The sequence below is a fragment of the Podarcis filfolensis genome (assembly GCF_964270895.1).
Source record: "Podarcis filfolensis genome assembly, chromosome: 3".
Taxonomy (NCBI): Eukaryota; Metazoa; Chordata; class Lepidosauria; order Squamata; family Lacertidae; genus Podarcis; species Podarcis filfolensis.
In genome coordinates this window covers 46,707,766-46,728,799 of record NC_139606.1, presented here as the reverse complement: position 1 = coordinate 46,728,799, position 21,034 = coordinate 46,707,766, and the positions used below count along the sequence as shown (strand labels likewise).

The 21,034-nt window shown below is 41.1% G+C and overlaps 1 protein-coding gene across 2 annotated transcripts in view; it reads right to left on the bottom strand.

The window, feature by feature from the left end:
• Window positions 1-3,204: 3,204 nt before the first annotated feature.
• Window positions 3,205-21,034, bottom strand: part of KLHL32 (kelch like family member 32) — a 66,754-nt gene continuing 48,924 nt past the window's right edge. For both annotated transcript variants that reach the window (XM_083608366.1, XM_083608367.1), the window contains 5 exons: window positions 19,392-20,118; window positions 11,550-11,608; window positions 8,044-8,236; window positions 6,926-7,020; window positions 3,205-5,773 (listed from right to left, as the gene is read on the bottom strand). In XM_083608366.1, the coding sequence (XP_083464492.1) occupies window positions 5,612-5,773; window positions 6,926-7,020; window positions 8,044-8,236; window positions 11,550-11,608; window positions 19,392-20,118 (1,236 nt within the window). In that variant the 3' untranslated portion in view covers window positions 3,205-5,611. The remainder of the gene's footprint in view (window positions 5,774-6,925; window positions 7,021-8,043; window positions 8,237-11,549; window positions 11,609-19,391; window positions 20,119-21,034) is intronic.

Here is a 21,034-nt window from a genome sequence, read left to right as displayed (position 1 = left end):
CTTGCATTCCAGTCCACTCCTGTATATACATGTTTCATGCAATCTGCAGAATTTTGGAGAGGGCTTGGGACTTTAACTGGGAAGCCTATTGGATTTGGCCCCATTTTATTTTATTTTTCTGCAAGGGGAGAGTGCACTTGGTGGAGAACCTCACCTGGCCAGTTTCCATCATCAGTAGTCAGCATGCTGATGGACAAGGTAAGAAACAGACTAATATAGTTTAAGGGTCTGCTCTAGAGTATTTGTGGACCATTTTTGTGACGAAGTTTTTCCATCTTTTTTTTCCTCCGAGATGCTTCTGTTCTCCATACCTCTGTTGCACTGTACATCTGGATGGTAAGTCTTCTCTTTCGGTTTTGTATGATTTTCTACAGTGCTTTATGTTTCAATACTCTTGTAAACTTGAAAGAATCTGGGTGACTCCGATACATTTTCACTTTAGTATAGGGAAAGAAAAAAGGTCTAGTACACACACCACCTCCCCCCCCCCATTGCTTAGTTTCTTAAGCATCAAATGATTGTCCGTGAAACTGTAAAAAGAGGGGGGTCATTGTTGCAAAATTTCATACTAATTGCCATCATTCACAATTATATGTACATCCACTTTGTAAAATTTCCCATTTTTTTATTGTTGGGAAGATGAAGATGTGTTTTAAATTACAAGAGCGTTTCATTTCAAATTAAGTGATGAAGCCTCTTCCTTGTTACAAAAGCTTCTAAGATCCAGGGGGTGTAAAAGATACCTTTTATGATAGAAGAAAGCATGGGGGTTTTTTTTGGTTTTTTAAAAAATCTAAATAGTATTTGGTATAGTTTTCCTGGCAAGTTATCATAGATACACTAAATGGATACATCTAAATGGACCAGTTTGTCAAGAAAATAGGTAATGCTTATTATGCTCAGTTTCTTCGTTTCATTTCGTGTCTGGAGACGGAAGTATTCCAAATATTAACTGAGACAGGCATGAAAATGGTTAGGAATCAGATTTGCTTTTTTTAAAAAACAGCTTCAGACACTCAATCTGTTCATCAGATCAATATACTAAGAGCATTTTACGACGTGTGTATGAATTTGCTGGCGGAATCTTACTTTTCTAATGCCATATACAACACCCTGGTGATCAGTGGGCAGTTTGCAAATGTTTGTTGAAGCACCTACTCCTTTGGTGTCTTATGATATACTGGCAAGTTAGCAACCTTTGCTTCTCTTCTCTCCTCCCCACTCCACCTCTTTTACGGTAGTGAATAGGTCTGCTTCTGGCTGTCCAGAAATGCACATTGGCTTATTTCAATATGCTTTCTTTGAGGAACTGTTACTATTGTTCCTGGGCCCTTCTTGGTCGGCCATTTTAGCTGAGTTCAGATGTTCAACCTAGCTCAAACTGATGTCTTTCTTAGTTCAAATAATTTATCTGCTTCCTATTCAGTCCATAAACGTAATTTTTCTTTCCTTCTGCTTCATAGTGTTTATCACATACTAAAAATTGGAATTCTCTAGCCAGAATAGACATTTTATTTTCCCCTTTAGTGTGAGAACCAAGCTATTTCTTTGATGCTAGAAGAGGTTCTTGTAGTATGGATGGGCCTGCTTGGGAAGGTTTCTGATCAGATCAGGACCCCTCACACCTGTTCTACAAGCCATGTTTTGGCCCAAAGTCCCGAGGTTCCCCATCTTTGCTTTATCTATAGACTTCTTAGTGAGGTGGCTATTGCCATGCGTACATTTTATTAATACAAGCAACAGTGGGAAATGTCTTGGTCACATGGCTTGCTATTATGTTGTGGTTCACACTCATGTAAGCAATGCATAGGTGATATGACATAATATGTGCAATTCAGTTTGTGTGAGACTTGGATGGTGCAAAGTCTTCAACTATGTTCATCCAGTTGTGCTCAGTGGGACTTGCATGCAGTTCATTAATTTACTGGAATTAAAGTTATAGGTAGGCTTGGTAAAAAAAAAAAAAAAATGGTTGTTGGAATTTGCTTTATCTGACATTGCAAGCACTAGTCGCTATGTAGTGTCATAAACAGACCTGCTGAAATGCTCCCTTTCCAAATTGAAATCTTAATTGGCAGTTCTCCAAATGCATTCACACTTAAGAGTTTTTCTAATACCAAGAGAGCATTTTTTATGTCTTAATGTCTGTTGTGCAAGGCACATTTGATGCCAGAACAATGGATAATGCATACCTCTGCAACAAGCATGGTTTACAAATCTGTATAGTTACTCCTTTCTTTCCGCACTAGAAGTACCATTGAATGAATGGCAGGTGTATCTTCCTCACCATTATAAAAGCACAAATTGGAAAGTCAAACCTTGCAAAACATAGCAAGTTGCCACGTTTAAAGATGTGAAGCTGAACATCCTGTGCCTGAGATTGCAACACGGTAAGTGGCTCTTGCAAACCAATTATAGACAGGTTGCTTAATATAGTGGAATATCATGAAAATGGTGAGCAGTTTCTTTCAAAACTCAAGAGGAACCAGACAGACTAGATGCATATTTGTTTTGGGAATACTGTACTGCAATTCCTACAACTTGGATCTAGCTGAACAGGCCGGTCAGAGACCCAGAAACAATTTATTGTTCAAAACGTACTTTGGGAGAAATGAATTTGCATCAAGTAGATTTTCTAGAGCTGAATTTTTTAATGAACATTTGTGCTTTGGTATGCCAAATGTGAATTCATATCTCCAGCTATCACTGTTGTTAACAGATATGAATGCTTTTTAGCACTTAAGATTGATAATAGTCTTAGCACCCTGGTAAGAAATATTTTAACTGGTTAGAAATTATCTGTGGTGTGCATTACTCATCCTATGCAAAATGTGCCATGACTTGATGTCACCTGTTCTCCACAGTGGAGGGTCCATTGGTAGTGGTGAGAGAGAACTTTTGCTGATTCTGTTGTCTTCCTGTAGCCTCCAAAGCTATCTCCCTCACTATTCTAGAGGGTTTTCCAAAACCTCTTAAACAGAGCAGGAGATAGGTAACAAGTCCCCTCCACCCATTTCTAGTGCTTATCTATAAGCACTGTAGAAATTACATCCTTGCAAGGGTGGTTTCATCAGGTCAAGTGTTTGTGTGCAACAGATTGCCTCTTGCAACACCTTTATGTGTGATACAGGTCTTAGGAATAGTTAGCATGCACATAATAGTTTTCAAATGTAAAAACATTGTGAGGCAGAGATGATACAGTAGTCAGACAATAAAGTTTTATTGTAAACTGTACATATGCCTGTAATATAGAATGGAGGCACATTTGTATGAATGTTTTCTGGTATTAACTTTTACCTATGCAGCTGGCAGTTTCTTGAACTTAGTTTGTGAATTCACACAGCAGACAAACAAAATGGTTCCCCTTGTAACTGTGAGTTGACCAATTTTATTTTCAAGGTTTTCAAAAATATGAAGATATTGCACATTAATAAAACTAAACTTGGAGCTGTCGGTAAGAATGGCCTGCATGGATGAAACTGAAATGTTCCATCAAATGGGTATTATACAGTAATGACTGCAGAAATGTGAAGGTGATAACCCAGTTATATCACCCCACTTGTTCAACTGACATGTCATTTGGCGCAAAAGTCAGGGAGAGAAAGGGGAGCCCATCGCGTTCGCCGTCGCGACTGGCTCTCTCCCTTAGGGCCTGTGTTCTAGTTCGTTACTGTCAGGTATTCATAGTCACGATTGTTCCTTGGACAGGAAGCCAAGACTTAGGGACCCTGGCTCTGTGATAGAGCACATACTTGTAGGAAGAAGGTCCCCGGTTCAATGCCTGGTATCCCCACTTGAAAGGAACAGGTAGCACATGTCATAAAAAGACAGCTGCATGAGACCCTAGTAAGCTGCTGTCAGTCAAGAGCAGACAGCGGAAGTTAGATGGAGCAATAGGCTGACACAGCATAAGGCAACTCCTGCTAGACAATGGAGATGAATTGTTTCCAAACAAGGTTCTGTATAATTTCGGGAGCCATGTGTTGATATTTAGCACTCGAAAAATCCACTGGCTCCAAAGCATTCTCTGCCCTGACTAGCTGTTAGTTAAGACAACTGTGAGGAAGTAATGCAGACTGCAAAATAGGCTCCTCCAGTCCAAAATAAAAAAGCACAATATTTAGGTTTCCTAACAATACAATTTCCAGTGCTCCCAACTATACATAAAATGTGTGTCTAATTTTATTGAAACTGCCCACTACCACCGTAAGAAAGTAGAGAGATATTATTTACTAAGTGCAAACTCTTGTAACAGTTGCCCTTCCAAAACTGTATTCCAAAACTGGGGGAGGGGGCAGTGCATAGCATACCTTAATGCCAACTGCTTTGCCTTGCAACATTCAAGCTGGTTGCTACTACTCTTCCCCAGCAACAGGATCCTCAAGTTAATGTGAATGAAAATACTGTTTCCCATGTTCTCTTACTTACACATTTTTAGTTGTTAAATCCCTCTTGCCTTTTTTGTTAACTAAGTGCTAAAAATTGGGAAGGCTAGTATAGAGCAGTGCAAAATTGCCCAATCAGTTACTTTAAATTGCTCTTTAGGGCAAACTTAAAATAGGCAAAAATAAATCTCAGAATGGTCTCTAGACAAGAGTTATTCTCCTTGCAGCTTTTGACAAATGAAGATATTGGAATTAAGCAGGATGGGGTGGGGACAGCTTTCCTAAAAGTTTCTACTAAATAGTTCTGTAGTTTCAAAAACCACTTTGGATACAAAGACGTACAAACTCAAGCTTAACGAACAAACTTCACTATGTCTAAGTTGCAATTCAAGGTCTAATTCCATAGGGAACACTACAGCAAGGCGTTACAACAACCTTTAATGTGCCTGTCTCACTCCTCCGTTCTACATGACACTTTTGTTCTGTTGATAGCACCACCTAGCTGCCTTTTCTCCAGCATAAACTTTTAATAACTACATTGCTTTTAGTCCAGCCTTTAACCCTCACCTCCATGAGGCAGTCATAAGAAACATCTGGTTCTTCAGAGGCTAACAGAGCTCCTTACACCTGCAGTTGAGAAATGTTGGAATGCACAGCAGTTAAAACTTCAAGGTTTTTCTAAGATCAAGAGCAAGTACTCAAGTCCTTTTCCAGCCTTTTTTTAATGAAGTCCAAACTCATTGCAGTTGTAGCCCACATTTTGAGAATTTCTATGTTTAAGTGAAAAAGCAAAATTCATTTTTTGCACGTCTTTGACAGTACCTAGCGCTAGAAGCAACAACTTATGGAACTAAATCAAGGATCCCTTTTTTGCCAAATATATTAAATTGCATATGTAGTGTTATGTTTCCTCATTGACGTATCACACTCTCTTTTGCAAAGCACTTTGGGAAGTCAGTAATCCTGGCAGATCCTTATAAGTGTGAAGCCAAATAAACTGCATAAAATGTTCCTAGAATACTTAGTGAGCAAAGATGCCCAAGCCCTGCTTGAAGGTAGGAAGGTCTAGGTGCAATTCTGGCCCCCTTTCATTAGTGTTCTTTTTGGCTTCTACTGCATTTAATACAATAAAGAATTTCAGAACAATTCTTCCCCTTTTGGTTGATTCGAAGATGAAATCAGGATGGATGAAGAAGCTTCCTCTCTCGTCAGTCACGCTCCTTTTCTCACATAGTGCCTATCTTGTGATGAGGCACTTGCAAAGGCTGCAGGTTGGGGCATGTTGAGTAGGGTGCCGGAAGGAAGCAGGCAGCTATCCCATTAGAAGGAAAAGGCAAGGTGGGCCCATAGAAAACCTCTTCTTTTCCTTCCTTACTAACATCCAGCACCTAGTAAGAGCCAAAAAGAAGGTGGGTAAAAGCTTAAATATTTATCATGAACCAAAGGCAGCTTTATGTATTGCTGTTCCACTGATCTACCTATTCTATATAATCACAGTTATGTGCCAGCCATCCCAGAAAACACCCAGAATTTGAGCACTGTGCACCTGTTGCAAACAAGTTGACCCCAGCATGCCTGAACTGTTGCCATGCTCTATGGCACAGAGCTGGTCTACACATTCAGCAGAGTGATGTACTGCTTCAGACTACAAGTGAGGACTAAGTGTGTCACTTTTCGATGCTCTCAAATTTAAAATGATTTGCAGTAAGAAAAATGACCACAGTAAGCAAGTCAAAAGCTGTGATCTAACTATGCAGGCGCCAGGCTTAATAACAGCAACAAGTCTTGCATGTATTGTAGCAAACACTTGTACAACACCCCACTTCATATTAAATGCTGATCTCTTCCAATACTTACATAGAAGAATGGCAATTAAAAATCTACATCCTTTTTTTTCTTATTTCCATGTATTTTAGTTACTACGAATGGCTTCCTTTCATGTATGTAGTAGAAAAGATTATGTCTAAATACTTCCTCTCAAAATCAATGAAAACTTTTTTAAAATGATCAGTGTAAAGCACATTTCTTGTTAGAGACACAGCTTTGAGGATTTGTTTTAAGGAAAGATCAATACTTGGCACACTCTAAAGGCATGCAATTTTTGTAAATCGCCCAAACATACACTCTTAAAACAATATGAATTGATGTTAGACCAGGATTCGTACCAAAGTTTTCATTGGGAATCAGCACACATGCACATGTCAACTCTGTTGGTGCCCTACTACTTCTGTTTAAGCACACTTATTAAAAGCAAGAGTTAAATGGTAGCAGTGGAAAATAAATGTATGTGGCTGTACTACTATGAAGACTGCTGAACAAGCAAGCGCTTTTTACCTTTACCCCAATTAGCTTTTTCAAAAGTGTTGACAACTTATGATCCTAACAGTTTAGACAAGTTGCTTTTCCTCTTTTCTTAGAAGTTTAAATCAATTGCATAGGTCTGTTTCACCAAAAAGATATCCCAGTGTGAACAATTCTGGAAAAGGTAACCTTGCAATACCACTGGGAGAGACTCGAAAGAAGGAGCCTAAACCACTGACCTGGATACATGCGGAGGGTTCATTTGTCCAAAATGAGTAGCCACCAACTAAGTATATTCTGCCATTGTGAACAGCAACTCCCGATTCATTTTGGCCTGAAGCAGAAAAACAAAACCATATGTGTTTGTTAATCTTTTTATATATATATACATATACTACTTCTATACTGTGGGATGCTGCACATAGATTCAGCTAGCCAGCTGTTTACATGGAAACATTGCTATAAGCTCTCTTAAAACAGAGTCAACAGACAAGCTTATTGGTACATTTCCAATGTTTTTGAAGAATCTAAAATAGTACAGCACACCCATGCAAGTTGTAAGTTCTACTTATTGTAAATTTCTCCTGCTACTGCACACATTTGCCCAAGCATTTCTATTTAAGTATATTTAAGTACAGCACTCTTCAGTGTTTCTATTCCCACTATGCACCAAATAATTGCTATTTTGAGGGGGATGGGTTATCTCACAATCAACAGCTGATGTACAAGCTGTTTTCTTGCACTGGTATACACCACAGTCAGATACAAGTGGTCTTTACTGGTTGTGATAGCACTGATCACTTTTAGAGCAGGATAAAGGGCACCTGAACTTGTTTTAACAACTCCCCATCTTCTGTCTTTGCAGGTGATTAGCAATAATAAGCCACCTATGAGCAAAAGACAACAGTAGCAGGTACTGGTCATAGGATTGAAGGAGAAAGATTGGAGTAGAGCAGGCCTGCAACAACTTTTGCAGCCCCACCCAATAAAAAGAAGAGCTTCTAACTAAATTGCCATACACGACGGGGCTGGCCTGACAAATCAAAAGTGGTGCATGTCTGGGATGAGAAGTAGTGTTTTCAGCACTCCGCACATTTAATTATATGAAGTAGAGAAAGGAATCCAGATATTTCCTCTTGTATCAGAGTATCCAGCACTGGGCTCTTGTTGGTCTATTGCTTCAATGCCAGAACTTGCATGAAGCTGATTGTGTTTTGCTTCCCTTGCAAATCAGCAAAATCCAAAGCTCAAACAGTGCAAACTAACTGAATTTAAAAGTGAGGGAGGAGGGAAGAATTTGACTTGAAACTTTGCTGTAGTGCCATACTCTACTAAAATATACAAACAAAATACTTGCCTGTCAACAGACTGAAGTTGCAGCGTGTCCACTGGTCAGTGTCTATATTGTAGGAATCTATGTGGCGGACAAGAATCCTGTCATTGTTATAATCCAGGTCATTGCCTCCTAAAACATACAGCTTCCTTTGCACAGCTGCCATTGAATGGTAGACTCTTCTCTGCAACATGGGGCTGCGGCTAAGCCATTTATTCTGTAAATATAAACATAAGAGAACTGGTTCACATTAATTTCTATAGGGGAAAAAATCTTCTTTTTTGCTAGGTTCAAGGTGGCTTGCAATAAATGTTACCCATATAGCCACATCAAAATGATGTTTGAAAATTAAGTAGTAACTTAAGTTTTCATAGCCTAAGCTATTAAAATTAACCAAATGAATGAAAATTTAGCCAAACGTTTTCCCAGGCAGAAAAGTCTTGCTTGGTGCCCTTTTATTTCTTAATGTGTATCACTGGCTAAGTAAACAATAGTGATATTTTTAATTGGTAAAAGAAGAGGTGAAACAAATTTATTATTAGAAGAATGGAGAGTAGTGTGCATGAAACAGTGGAAATCGTAAAACAATTGCACCATGTAGCCCCCATAATGTATAGCTATCCATTATATTGTGTATTATTTGGCTAGGAGGAATTAATATTTGCATTAGCAGTCCAGTCCCTTGACACAGAACTATAGACACCATCTGCTTTGCAAAGCCTGCCTGCATCCCCTGATTATATCTTAGCTTCCTCCACAGCAGTGACTGCCAGGTAAGCTGCTAAGCACTGCAAAGGCAAGGAAACAGAGGGGCCTGGTGGGGTCATTCCTAATAAGCCAGTGTGTGAATACTAATCAGCAGTGGAGAAGCAGAGGTCACCCCAGCCTGCCTGTTGGCAGGTAGCTATGTGCTCAGTGGCAGATGGTAGGCATTATCAGCACTCCACAAAGGCCTAGCGCAGAAACAGGCACTAGCACCGAATTATAGAGGTATTGAGATTCTGTGCAAGGCGCAAGCAGATGTGAGGTTCTTCCAGTGCCCACCGTATACAATATGCCAGCAGAATTTTTAAAAAGAGCGTGTGTGTAAAAACACGAAGCCGACCTCATTGTAAGAATGCTAACACACACTTTCTACCTATTAACTGTTTGTGTTTGGGGGCTCTGGCCTAAAAGGAACCCAAGTATGCAGAGGGCCAGAAAGTGGAAGGAACAGCTTCTGAGCCCCCAAAGGCAACAAAATATAATACACATAAAAAATGAGAGCATTAGAAAATGTAAATAAATAGGCAGGATGTTATTTTGTTCATAGTGAGGCTGAAACTGCTGTGGACAAACATTTGCATGCAAAACAAATCCTAGGCTTCATACAGAGAAAAGTCAACTGGGCTAGGTTTTGGTGCAAGAAATACAGGTACTTCTAAGGGGTTTAAGGTAGCTCAATGCACTGCTAAAATCAAGCCCCTTTTCTGTAATCACAAATCACTATTTTGCCAGCAAATGGGACTAAAGAATGCACGAAATCTGTCTAAAGCTGGAAGTAGAAATTATACAAATCAGATGGCTGCTGGTGGTGAATAAGGCAGCTTCCTGGGTCTGTTCTCCACATCTCTCAACTTTTAGTGCAGAGCTTTCCAAACTTTTCATGTTGGTGACACTTTTTAGACATGCATCGTTCTGCAACACAGTAATTCAGTTTTACTAGCAAAAACCAGAGGTTAAACTAACCCCTTTCCAGCCCCTGGAGGAGAGCAGGGAGTGTTCACACAACACAACTACACACTGCAGCCAACACACTAACATGTCACGAGACACAGTTTGGAAAGCTCTGATTTAGTGGAACTTGCGCCACATTGTGTTTCTCCACCAACACCAACGATGTGAAATGGAAGTGCACAAATGTCATATTATAAGGCAAATTGCACCAAATATTATTTATTTTCAGCAAACATTTACTACATTTGCATCCAGCCTTTCTTCAAGGTAGTGTAGGTCATTCTTTCCTCGCCACTCTATTTTATCCTGTCAGCCATGTTTGAGGTAGGCAAGGCTGAGATAAAGTGACCAGCCCAAGGTCATCCAGTGAGCATGTGGCTGAATGGGCTTTTGAACCCAAGTCTCTAAAGCCCTGCATTTCCACCCATTCTTCCCTAACCTGGTGTCCCCAGCTGCTGGACTACAGGGAGACTGGTAGCAGATGGGAGTTCAAGATTTCAGAACACTGTTCCAACCACGACACAAGGAGAAGAACAAGATACGGAACTGCCTTTACCTGTTATGTGTTGTTAGGTTCTTTTAACTGGTTTTTATTTCATTAGGAGAAGAATATTAACTGAATGATTAAGAATCTGGTCTAAAGGTTCCTCAGAAAGTTGCACTAATATACACTTGGCTACATTCCAAAACATAGCTAAGTGTACATAACCCCACTGATCTCAACAGGCATCAGAACACTTAAGTCTAAGTTGGACTGTGGCTTTTGTGTTTTAAGAATTACAGCCTTCCTAAAATGTGTTTGGGACAGTTGAGATGGACAAATAGTGTGATCTGGCTTATAATGCAGATTCCTATGACGGATAATACACTGACTTTTAAAACTTCTGCTTGGATGGGTTGTTTCTTAAGTATGTTTACTTATTTATAGGTATCTCAAGTGCCACCACATATGCATAGTTCATAATGTTAAGAACTACCTTTCTAGATCAGATTCAAGGGTCATCAGTAACCTGCAAGATACCTCTGAAAGCATGAAACTGACAACTATTTACGTTACTTGTTCCTAGCATCTGACATTCCACTAGAACCTGCCTCTGAAAATGAAGTGATAGGTGTATATGCATACATAGAACCGTTAGTTTCACCAGCTTTCAGCCTGTTAACATTATTTGTGGCACTTTAAAAAAATGATTAATAGTTCTAAGTGCAAGAGGCCCAGGGGTTGACTTGGCTCACTTAAATAATCCAAGGTTCAACTTCAGGCTTCTCAGCTGGGAAATCCCAATGAGCTGGGCTGGGAAAGATGCTAATATCAGCAGGAGTCTTTACATTTCCAACTATTAACTTATACAAATAGATACCAAGGTCATGATATTTGCCTCACAATAAGGATGCCGCACTAACTGATGGCAGGATCATAGGGATCAAGGATACCCATCTCTCATCAGTGCTAAGGCAGACTGGAATACAGGTTTTGCATAAACTTCCTGTATCTTCCTTCACCATGAGCTTCAGCGCTCAAGTAACATACATTGCAGGGACCGAGACGGCTGGATGGTGGATATTAAGACACATATGGGTCACCTATTTCCAGACTGTCCTGGTGAGCTGCTTCCTTGCATACTAAAGAGCAAGGGAAAACAGGGCTCTCTTAAGGCCTACCAGGATCTGCCAATGCACAGGAGCTGCGCTTTTATATCCTCATCTAAGCTATTGTTGTTTGGAATGAGATGCTTTACTCATTTGATAGTGCATTTACTCACATACTTTGCATTCTTTGTGTTTAAATAAATACTTGTAATATATAAACTTACTTGTGAAGGATCATACACCATTAGCCTGTTCTGATATTGTGCAGTATTTGTTACTCCTCCTGTAACAGATGTTTACAGTGTTACACGAACATTAAACACAGTTGGGAGTGCATTAAAGCAAATTATCTACCATTAGGAAGCATACTGCAATTTTTTCCATGCTACATGCAAAAATGAATTTGTCAAGTTTCACTTTCCAACATCCTTATTTCTCCAGTGGCAAGTTAACAATATGCCCATGTTGGTTCATGTGCCACAAACCACAACTAGGCAAAATAAGTTTCACCCTTTGAATACTGAAGGGTACCTGAAGGTCACCGTTCTGTTTCTTCTGCTGAGAGAGGTCCTCTGAACAAACACAGTTAAAGTAAGGACAGCAGTAATATGTTGCACGATGACACAAATATATGCAAGACATCTGGAAGAATAGGGCTGTCCTAAGATTAAATTCAAGGTATATTATATTAGGGTGGGGCGACCCTCTACAGTACCATAACCTTGGAGAAGTGTCAGGATAAAAATACATCTAATTATAATATATGCTAAAAACAATGTCATCTGTAGCCACCTATCCTGCTGACTGAACTTCTGTGATGTTGCAGAATGCTAGTGAACATTAGAGGAGGAAATTGCACAATGTCTGCTGGTATAAGGTAATTTCTCATTGTCCCCATGTAAATTAATTTTAGGAAGGGCACAGCTTTTTCTCCATTCCCACTGTTTGTCACAAACATGTACTGAGACAAATCAGGTGTAGCCTATTTGGTACACTTACGTGTCACCATTTGCGGGCCCATGCGCATCGTGTCTCGAGAGCTAGGAAGAGGTAGTAACTTAGGAACAACAAAAGAACATGACAAGATCTTGGAATTTAACTGGCCACTACAGATGACAGAAGGCTTTGGCATAGCCACTGGGTATGTATCCTGAATCATTCAGCCCAACTACTAGATTATTATTCACAAGGGTCAGTCCTAGGTTAAGGGTGACCCCTCCAAGGCCACCAGATGGAAGTCCTATGGCCCATCTGCTTCCGTCTGGACCTTTGGCCAGAATCTTCAACCCAGACCCCTTTACCAGGGTATCCTGAGATTTTGACATAGCAAAAGGGAGGGTTCCCTCATCCTTCAAGTTAGACTGAGGATCCAACCCAATGCCTCCCCCCCCCTCCACTAAAGTTGTGGCAGTTGCTATGAGGAAGTCAAAAACCCAAAGGGGCCCAATTTGTGTACAGGCAAATTTCTCCCTGGCCCCGAATATGGTGACTGATTGAACTCCACAACAAGGTCGTGCCTACATACGCAGAGCCAAACAGGGAGGAATGGATTGCCAACTGCTCTGGCTCAAAGTGCAGCCAGCTTAAATGCAGTGGCGGCGGACCAGAGTGAATACTACGTTCAGCTGGTCCGCTGCTGAAGACCTACCCTCTCCCCCCACAAAGGCCATGATTGGCCCATTTGAAGCTAAGATTTTGGCAGCATACCTCTCGCGCCCTCACCAGCTCCTGCAGCTGCACTAGGCTGCACTGGTGCTTCCCTAAAGAGGTAAGTAGTATTTTCCTGTGGATCCCATTACCTGGAAAACTACACTTAAATTGCAAAGTTGGAATTTCAAGTAACAGCTACGAGGATGAAAGAGAGTGAAATGAAAGTGTGCCGAAAGGGAGGGACGAGGAGTGTGAATTAAAAGTTGGGAAAGGAGGAGCTTTGTACTTTTTACAGAAATGCAAGGAAATCTAGAAATCTGTTTCATTGCAACCTCAAAGCTCAATCAGATCAGAATGATTAGATGAGAAATTGTGGTCGCATTTCTTTTCTCTCTCTTTTTAAGGTAAGTAGAGAGGTGACCAGTAGTGGGACCATAGCACACAGGAAGTGGGGGGGGGGCACGACACTTTCTGCCTGTGTCACTGTTCCCAGTAAGACTATCCGTGCTGTTCATTCCAGGAATGGAGAGGCCTTTTTATGCATGATGGGTTGGGTTGGGTTATGGGGCCGGAGAGACAGGAAAGAGTGTGGAAACAGAGAAGCAGAAGGACAAGCAGGCTGACAGAAAGGTGCAAGGTATTTTCATTTCAAAATGATGGGTAACTAAAATCCAGCTCCTCTCAACCCAACCGATGATCTGTACTAAAATACGTGCTATATAAGCGTGTCCACAGCACAAGAATCATGCAAATTCAAAGGATACTTTCGCCATAGACGTTTGTCCGGCTGGGTCTTAACATTGGCGTGGAAGCATAAAACGTGCATTCATTTCTTGGTACTGGGGATGTTTCCCCTCCGCATGTTTAATTTTTCTCACGTGCACACACATACCTACACCTTAAAGCCATTACGTTCCCTTTGCCTTCTTTCTGCACCCCCCCCCTTTTAAAAAAAGATTCATTTGCCAAAATGAGATGCTATGGATTTACATACAGATTTGACGACAGAAAAATAGACCTGGAATTAATAGCACAGCCTCTATATGTTTTAATCCTCCCTTCCCCCCTCAGATCAAATACCCTTGCCTCCAGCAGAATTCCTGGCTTTGAAAGTCATCAAGCTGATTTGACTGCTCTTAGGTTAGGCTGCCTCATGCTGTTCCACTGCCCCCCTGCAATCACCGCATTTGCAGGAAGATTCTCTGCCAACAAGTATATTTTATAGATTGGCAGTTTTGTTCTCTCTCCTCTCCCCCATCTCCCCTTAACCGCCACCTTCTCCCCAGGGGAGGAATATGCACCTTAACAGCTTTCTATAGATTCATCTGCCATTAACTATGCCATTTCTTATCAGCATCAATTTTCAAAAAACCAAGTTTATCCTAACTTTGAAGTGCTACAGTGAAAAAGTTTCAGGGCTGTTGTTCTTTTTTTATATAGATATAAAAAGCAACCTAACAAAATTTAAATTTAACAAGCCCATAATGCCCCCCACAAACGACCATTTTAAGAATACTCTAGGCAATGGAGGAATAGGTATAAAATGTCTTTTGAAAAAAATAGCAGAAAAATAAAAGTTTAAATGGTACCAGAAAAAGTGATGCTTTTCCATCATAAAATGGGACAATCAAAAGGCAATTGCTTTTACTTCCCTGTGCTGCTTTCCAAAAGGAGAATGATAATATCAGTGGAGATGATATCCGGGTGTGTTTAAAAATAAAGTCTATAATAAAGTCTTTTAGAAGTCAAGCAACCTGTAAATAGCTCATAGGATTTCAAATGCAGGAGGAGAAAAATGTATCAGTAAGCGATTGTGATTTTGTTGGCTCGCTGATTACTGGCTGAATTTATATACAACTACTGGGATAAATAATGCACCTCATGAAAAGAACTTCGCTGTGTTGGATTAGTGATCTATTCAGACCAGAATCCTGTCTCTGATGCCATGAAATGTGTTGTTTACAGAGTATACCATTCCACGGCATTCATTCCTAGCCTCTGCAAATAGTACAGTATCCTGCTTCAGTTGTTTGTGTTCCTTTGTTTCTGAATGCCATTGAACCTTCACCACCACTATAACTTCCTCTTGGCAACCAAACTATGTGTGGATGGGTCATTTCCCTACCTATTTTTGAACCGGCCATCAGCTGAATTTCAGTGTGTGTGCCTTTTCATCTATTTGTTGTGGAAGTATTAGGAACAGTTGCTTAATTTCGTGTGGAAAATCTTTCAGACCTGCTTTTTCAAAGCTCATCAAACTGCACCATAGCACTAAAAAATGTATGATTTGTCATGCTATACTTGGACTAGCACAGCAGTGGGGAATCATTTTTGTCTCTCAAGTAACAAAATAACTTTCTATATGTAAATTGCTCCAAAAAGTACCACATTTTTTTTCCAAATGTTGTTTTTTCTTTGAGAAAAAACTAAGGGTGGGGGACAGATACCACCTTCCCATGTCTTCAAAATTTCCATAAACCTCCTGTCTCTAATCAGAATTTAGCCCCTGTTCTTCAGTTGGTAGTTGGGGTGCTTAATCCTGTTTTGCTGTAACCTATTTGCACAGCAAGGCAAAATGGAACCCTGCCCTCCTGCTGGATGTAGTTTGTGGGACAAGTCCTTGTGGCCCAAATTGGACCCCCTGGTGGACCATAATTAGCCCATGGGCTAGAGATTCTCCACCCCTGTACTAGCACTATATAGCATGATATCTGATGGACTGAAGGCATGACAAGAGGGAGGGCAGCTTTTTACAAGAGAAAATAAGGGTGTAAATTAAGTGCTTTGCTAGGTCAAAGCCAGGTTCAATCTAGGCTCACATTCTGTCTGCAACTGTGGCCAAAATTATACTGTGGAAACTTGTAGGAATATCCGTGCTCTGGTGTTTGTATCCAACGGTCAGAAATGCATTGACTGTAATAATGGACAATCCGTTTCTGAATGTGGTGCACTGGTTAGAACAGGGTTTCCCAAACTCCAGCTGTTTTTGGACTACAACTCCCATCTAGCTAGCAGGACCATTGGTCAGGGATGATGGGAGTTGTAGTCCAAAAACAGTTGGGGATCCAAGTTTGGGAAACCCTGGGTTAGAGTCTTGAACTAGGACTGCGAGACCAGGGTTCAAATCTCCCCTCAGCAACTAACTTTGGGCTAGTTGCTGTCTCTGCCCAGCCTTCCTCGCAGGACTGTTCTAAGGGCAAAATGGGGAGAGAAGTGCACCACATTTAGCTTTTTATAAGAACAATGGAATATCAATGTAATAATCAACTAAAAATTTTTAAAATAGCTTGAGATGAAAGATACGATTCATGAAAGCCTTTCCTATGCAATTTCATGAAATGGGAAAGGAGACGGACTGAGGAAGAGGGGATAGATGTGTTGCTAGTCACCAGTGATGCCACAACTTTCGAAATCCCCAAGATCCCCGCTTTGGTTGTCAAAAGAAGCGTTTTCCCCCATTGCAGTGTGAGTGCTGGGAAAATGTGGTCTCCTTGGATGGAAAAGCAAAAACATTCCTTGAGGGAAGAAGTCTGGATCCTGAATAATAAGCAAATATCTGCTGTTGCTTTCAAACATATAAGCAGTGGTGGCTGGTACCCATTGGGACAGGTGGGGAGAACAGGTAAAAGGTAAAGGTACCCCTGCCCGTACGGGCCAGTCGTGTCCGACTCTAGGGTTGCGTGCTCATCTCGCTGTAGAGGCCATGAGCCGGCGCCGTCCGAAGACACTTCCGGGTCACGTGGCCAGCGTGACGACGCTGCTCCGGTGAACCGGCACCAGCGCAGCACACGGAAATGCTGTTTACCTTCCCGCTATAAAGCGGTCCCTATTTATCTACTTGCACTTAAGAGTGCTTTCGAACTGCTAGGTGGGCAGGAGCTGGGACCGAACGACAGGAGCTCACCCCGCCGCGGGGATTCGAACCGCCGACCATACGATCAGCAAGTCCTAGGCACTGAGGTTTTACCCACAGCGCCACCCGCATCCCTCTAGGGGAGAACAGGAGGTGGAGCCAAAGCCAATGGCAGGTGGAAGCCACTGATTCCAGCTTTGTCCCCATCCTTCCTACTGAATTCCCTAAGTGCAACACAGAGGAGGAAGCTGACGGGGATCATATATTGTGCCTGTTGTATTAATGCATAATGCAAGTGTGGGGGGGAGGGATGTGTGCTCTCATACTCCCAATTGGCAAATGTCTTTTAAAACATGGAAACCTTGACCTAATATGAGGAACAGAATTAGCATTCTCGCCATGTCCATTAGCAAGGTAGTGAAAAGGAACGTCAAGTATTTTCCCGCATGCCGGTCGACAGGAGGGGGCCCTTTCACGGCATGCTCAACTAGCTCCCTTGGAGCATTTGTCTAGCCACTTGTGAAAGGGGCTGCAGGACCAGACAGACCCTTGGAATAGTTGCACTTTTAGCAATGCTTTCCCCTGTCATCTCGTGTATCTCATACTGTAAGCCATTATTATGAAATGTAAACCTTCGGCGTTTTGTTTAAACGTAACAAAGACGAAAGAAAACACGACATTTTGATTAGAAAGACCTTGAACCCAGAATTTTGAGAGAGAATAATGTATTGGGGGTTCTTTTGGGGTTAAGTAGATCCTGCCACAGCCAGGTGTACACAGTGGTACCTTGGGTTAAGAGCTTAATTCGTTCTGCAGGTCCGTTCTTAACTTGAAACTGTTCTTAACCTGAGGTACCACTTTAGCTAATGGGGCCTCCTGCTGCCGCTGTGCCGCCGCAGCGCGATTTCTGTTCTCACCCTGAAGCAAAGTTCTTAACCCAAGGTATTATTTCTGGGTTAGTGGAGTCTGTAACCTGAAGTGTCTGTAACCTGAAGCATCTGTAACCCGAGGTACCACTGTATATGGCACTGACATACATCTTTCAGCTACACTGACTATAAATTCCCATATAATTATACACCAAAATTTGTTTCGGATAACACAGTGCTGGTTAAACAACAAAGAGCTTGTGCTGTTTGCATATCAGCAGTTCAGGGTGACTACTGATGCTGCAGAAGCTTCAGGAGACTTGGGAAATTCTTCAATTTAATTATCCTAGAATGAGCTAGCTTGACATACTTGGATTTAAGCCAATTTAGTCCCATCAACTTCATCTACAAAGAATTTTCTCTCACACTCTGACACATATGCACACACCCCTTCCTGCCCACCCAACCTCATGCGGAATCTTAGCTTGTTTACAGATTAGGAGAGAGGTAAAGAATTGGAGCTTGCGGCCTTTATAAAGTTTGCCAAAGTGTAAAGACAGCAGTGAGAGGAGGAGAAATCGAATGTCCTGCAAAATATACCAGTTAGACTTAGAGCATTTTCTTCTTCCTTTCAGGCGCTGCAATATGAACTATAACATCATTCTAAACCCTGAAAGAAGAAGAAATGGTCTAGCCCTAACCAATATATTTCCTCATTCAGAAAAAGATCATTAAACACAAAACCATAATGGTTCTGGTGCATTTCAAGGCTATTTTGCTTGAAAACTGAAAGCATGAAAAGTATGCATCTCTTTGTGAGCTAGCCAGATCAAACACTTTTCAGAAACTGCAAAATTTAGCATTCTATAAAACCTCAAAATTACCAGTCAACAGGTGCAGAACATAACTACAGAATGCATTTCTAACATCTCTGTTATTACTGTGCAATACAAAGGGAGGAGAGAACATCCATAAAAAGCCTTAGACTCCATTTCCCTAGCAGCATCTTCAGAAACTAAGGGGGGCTGAAAAATCCCCCAAGAGAAAGACACACCAAAAGTATCGCCCCAACTCTAAATTTAAAACCGACCAACTTTATGGATATGAGTGTTATTTCAATATTCCTTTTCTATACAATACTTAGAAATATGTATAAAACATTCTCACTTTTGGCAACAATACTCCCATTCCTAAGTTCACTATCTTTCTTCCCCAATACAACTATGTGTTTAGTTCACTTTTGTTGTTATTTACTTTCTTATACTTCAATTTATTCTAAACCATGGCTTTCCTCAGTGCCATCATTCTTCTGCTGAGCTGTATAAAAAAATGTGTGCATAGTAATCATATTTACATCAAGGATGTAAGTATACAAACATTTTCTCCCTACCCAAAAGTCCCAGTATAAAGCTTTTTTAATTTCAATTTTAACTGTTCTTTTTCAAAACAAAACGCTGCACCTTGATTATATCCCCCTTCCTTTAGCTGCACTTCCCTTCATGTTTACTACTTGTGGTTCTTAATCACTATACTAACTCTTCCACCCCTTTCTGCATCCTAACTTGGTTTCTTAAACTTTGGCCTTTGGTGAATGAAAGCTAGACCCGTCTTCTCGAAGACAAGTTTCCTAAAACCCACACACCACTGACAGTGTTTTGTCATCACGCAAATGGCTCAAATGAAACATTTTCTACCTGATATCCAAAGGAGACCATCCACAACATATCCCGCATGACAGGAAAGGGATCTGTCAAAGGATTGAACGAAAGTCCATTTGTTCTTCTTAGGGCAGTAGCGCTCCACCGTAGGCAGCACTTGACGTAGCTCATTTCTACCTCCGACTGCATAGAGGTATTCGTCCACAGCTCCCAACACAAAATGTTCCCGGCAGTTCTTCATTGGACCTATTTCAGCCCAAGAATTGTTTCGAGGGTTGTATCTACAAGCAGTCCGTACTGCACAAGTGCGGCCGGTGGCATGCTCAACTTCGCCACCTGCTACGAAAAGGAAATCTCCCATTACAGCAACACAGTGGTGGCTTCTTCCTACCGGCATGGGAGCCAGCTCACTCCAGTTTGCAATCCCTGCTATATAAACGTTATCCTGGTCTACAGGATTGAAGTATCGAAGTTCTTTAACTTTGCAGATCTCCCGTTTCTTCCCCCCAATGATGTAAAGAGTGTCTGACTGGAAGCGAGGTTTTGTCCTTCTGGTCTGCCATATTGGCTGTGCATAGATACTCTGGTGATATACCAAGGCCTCATTGATCAGTGCTGTTGCAGTTTCACTAGCTTGGACAAGAGGGTGAGAGAGGGCTACTGTATGCAAGGTGTCCACGTCCATAAGCCCAAACCGAACATGCTGGAGAAGTTCATCCATGTATTGGTAACGGCAATTGTGTTCTAGCCACCTCACAGCTAGCTAGAAGGGAAAGGGGGGGGGGATATGAAGTTGTCTGCATTAGCCACAATTCAGTGCGAGACTGCTTGCATTCCTAAAAGTACTGTACATTTGCATTGCCTTATCAACAACAAATTATACTCCCAAATTTCATCAGATGCATACATAAAAACATCCCTTCATCTTTCCTAAAACAATTACGACTATCAGTAGAGTTTATGTATGATAACAGAGCTGTGTTGGCTTTTAGCTCACTGATGTTTTTCTGAACACACAAGGGAGAGTTACCCTGCATGACAAAACACAACAAATGGTACAACATTCCACAATGACTAAAAAGCATATATCATATTGGAAATCAATCTGTTAGAATACAGAAAAAAGGAGACTATGGCCATGTTCTGAAGTTCAGGTGTGCCCTGTTCTCAGTTGTGTCCTTGCCTGTTTGTAAAAGCCTTGTGCATGTGTGCATAATCAACTACACTTTACTTTCCTACTACTAGATATGTGTAAACTGGAATATATTGCGAGAAGCACAAAGCACTGGAGAAGCCAAAGAGCTTGGAATCATTATAATTTTCCATGACCTAAAGAGAGTTTCTTTTTCGATGAGCTAAAAATGGGGAAAAAATAGGTAGTAAATAGAAGCAAATTAGTGTATCTACCTGCAACATTTTCATGCAACATTATGAATGCAGTTATTGTACAACCATGAAACAAACCCTATGATTATCTGGTAGCTGCATTGGATGCAGAAAAAGTCCATAGCACTGAGTTCCCATTGAAGACAATGGAACAACCCAATCATGACTTTAGTTCCATTGATTTCAATGGGAACTAGTTGTGTCCAGATTAGATTTGATGGAGTGGAGCTGCAATTATTATAAAAAGCACACCTGCTGATCAGGCTGAAGGTCACCTGCATACTATTTCACGT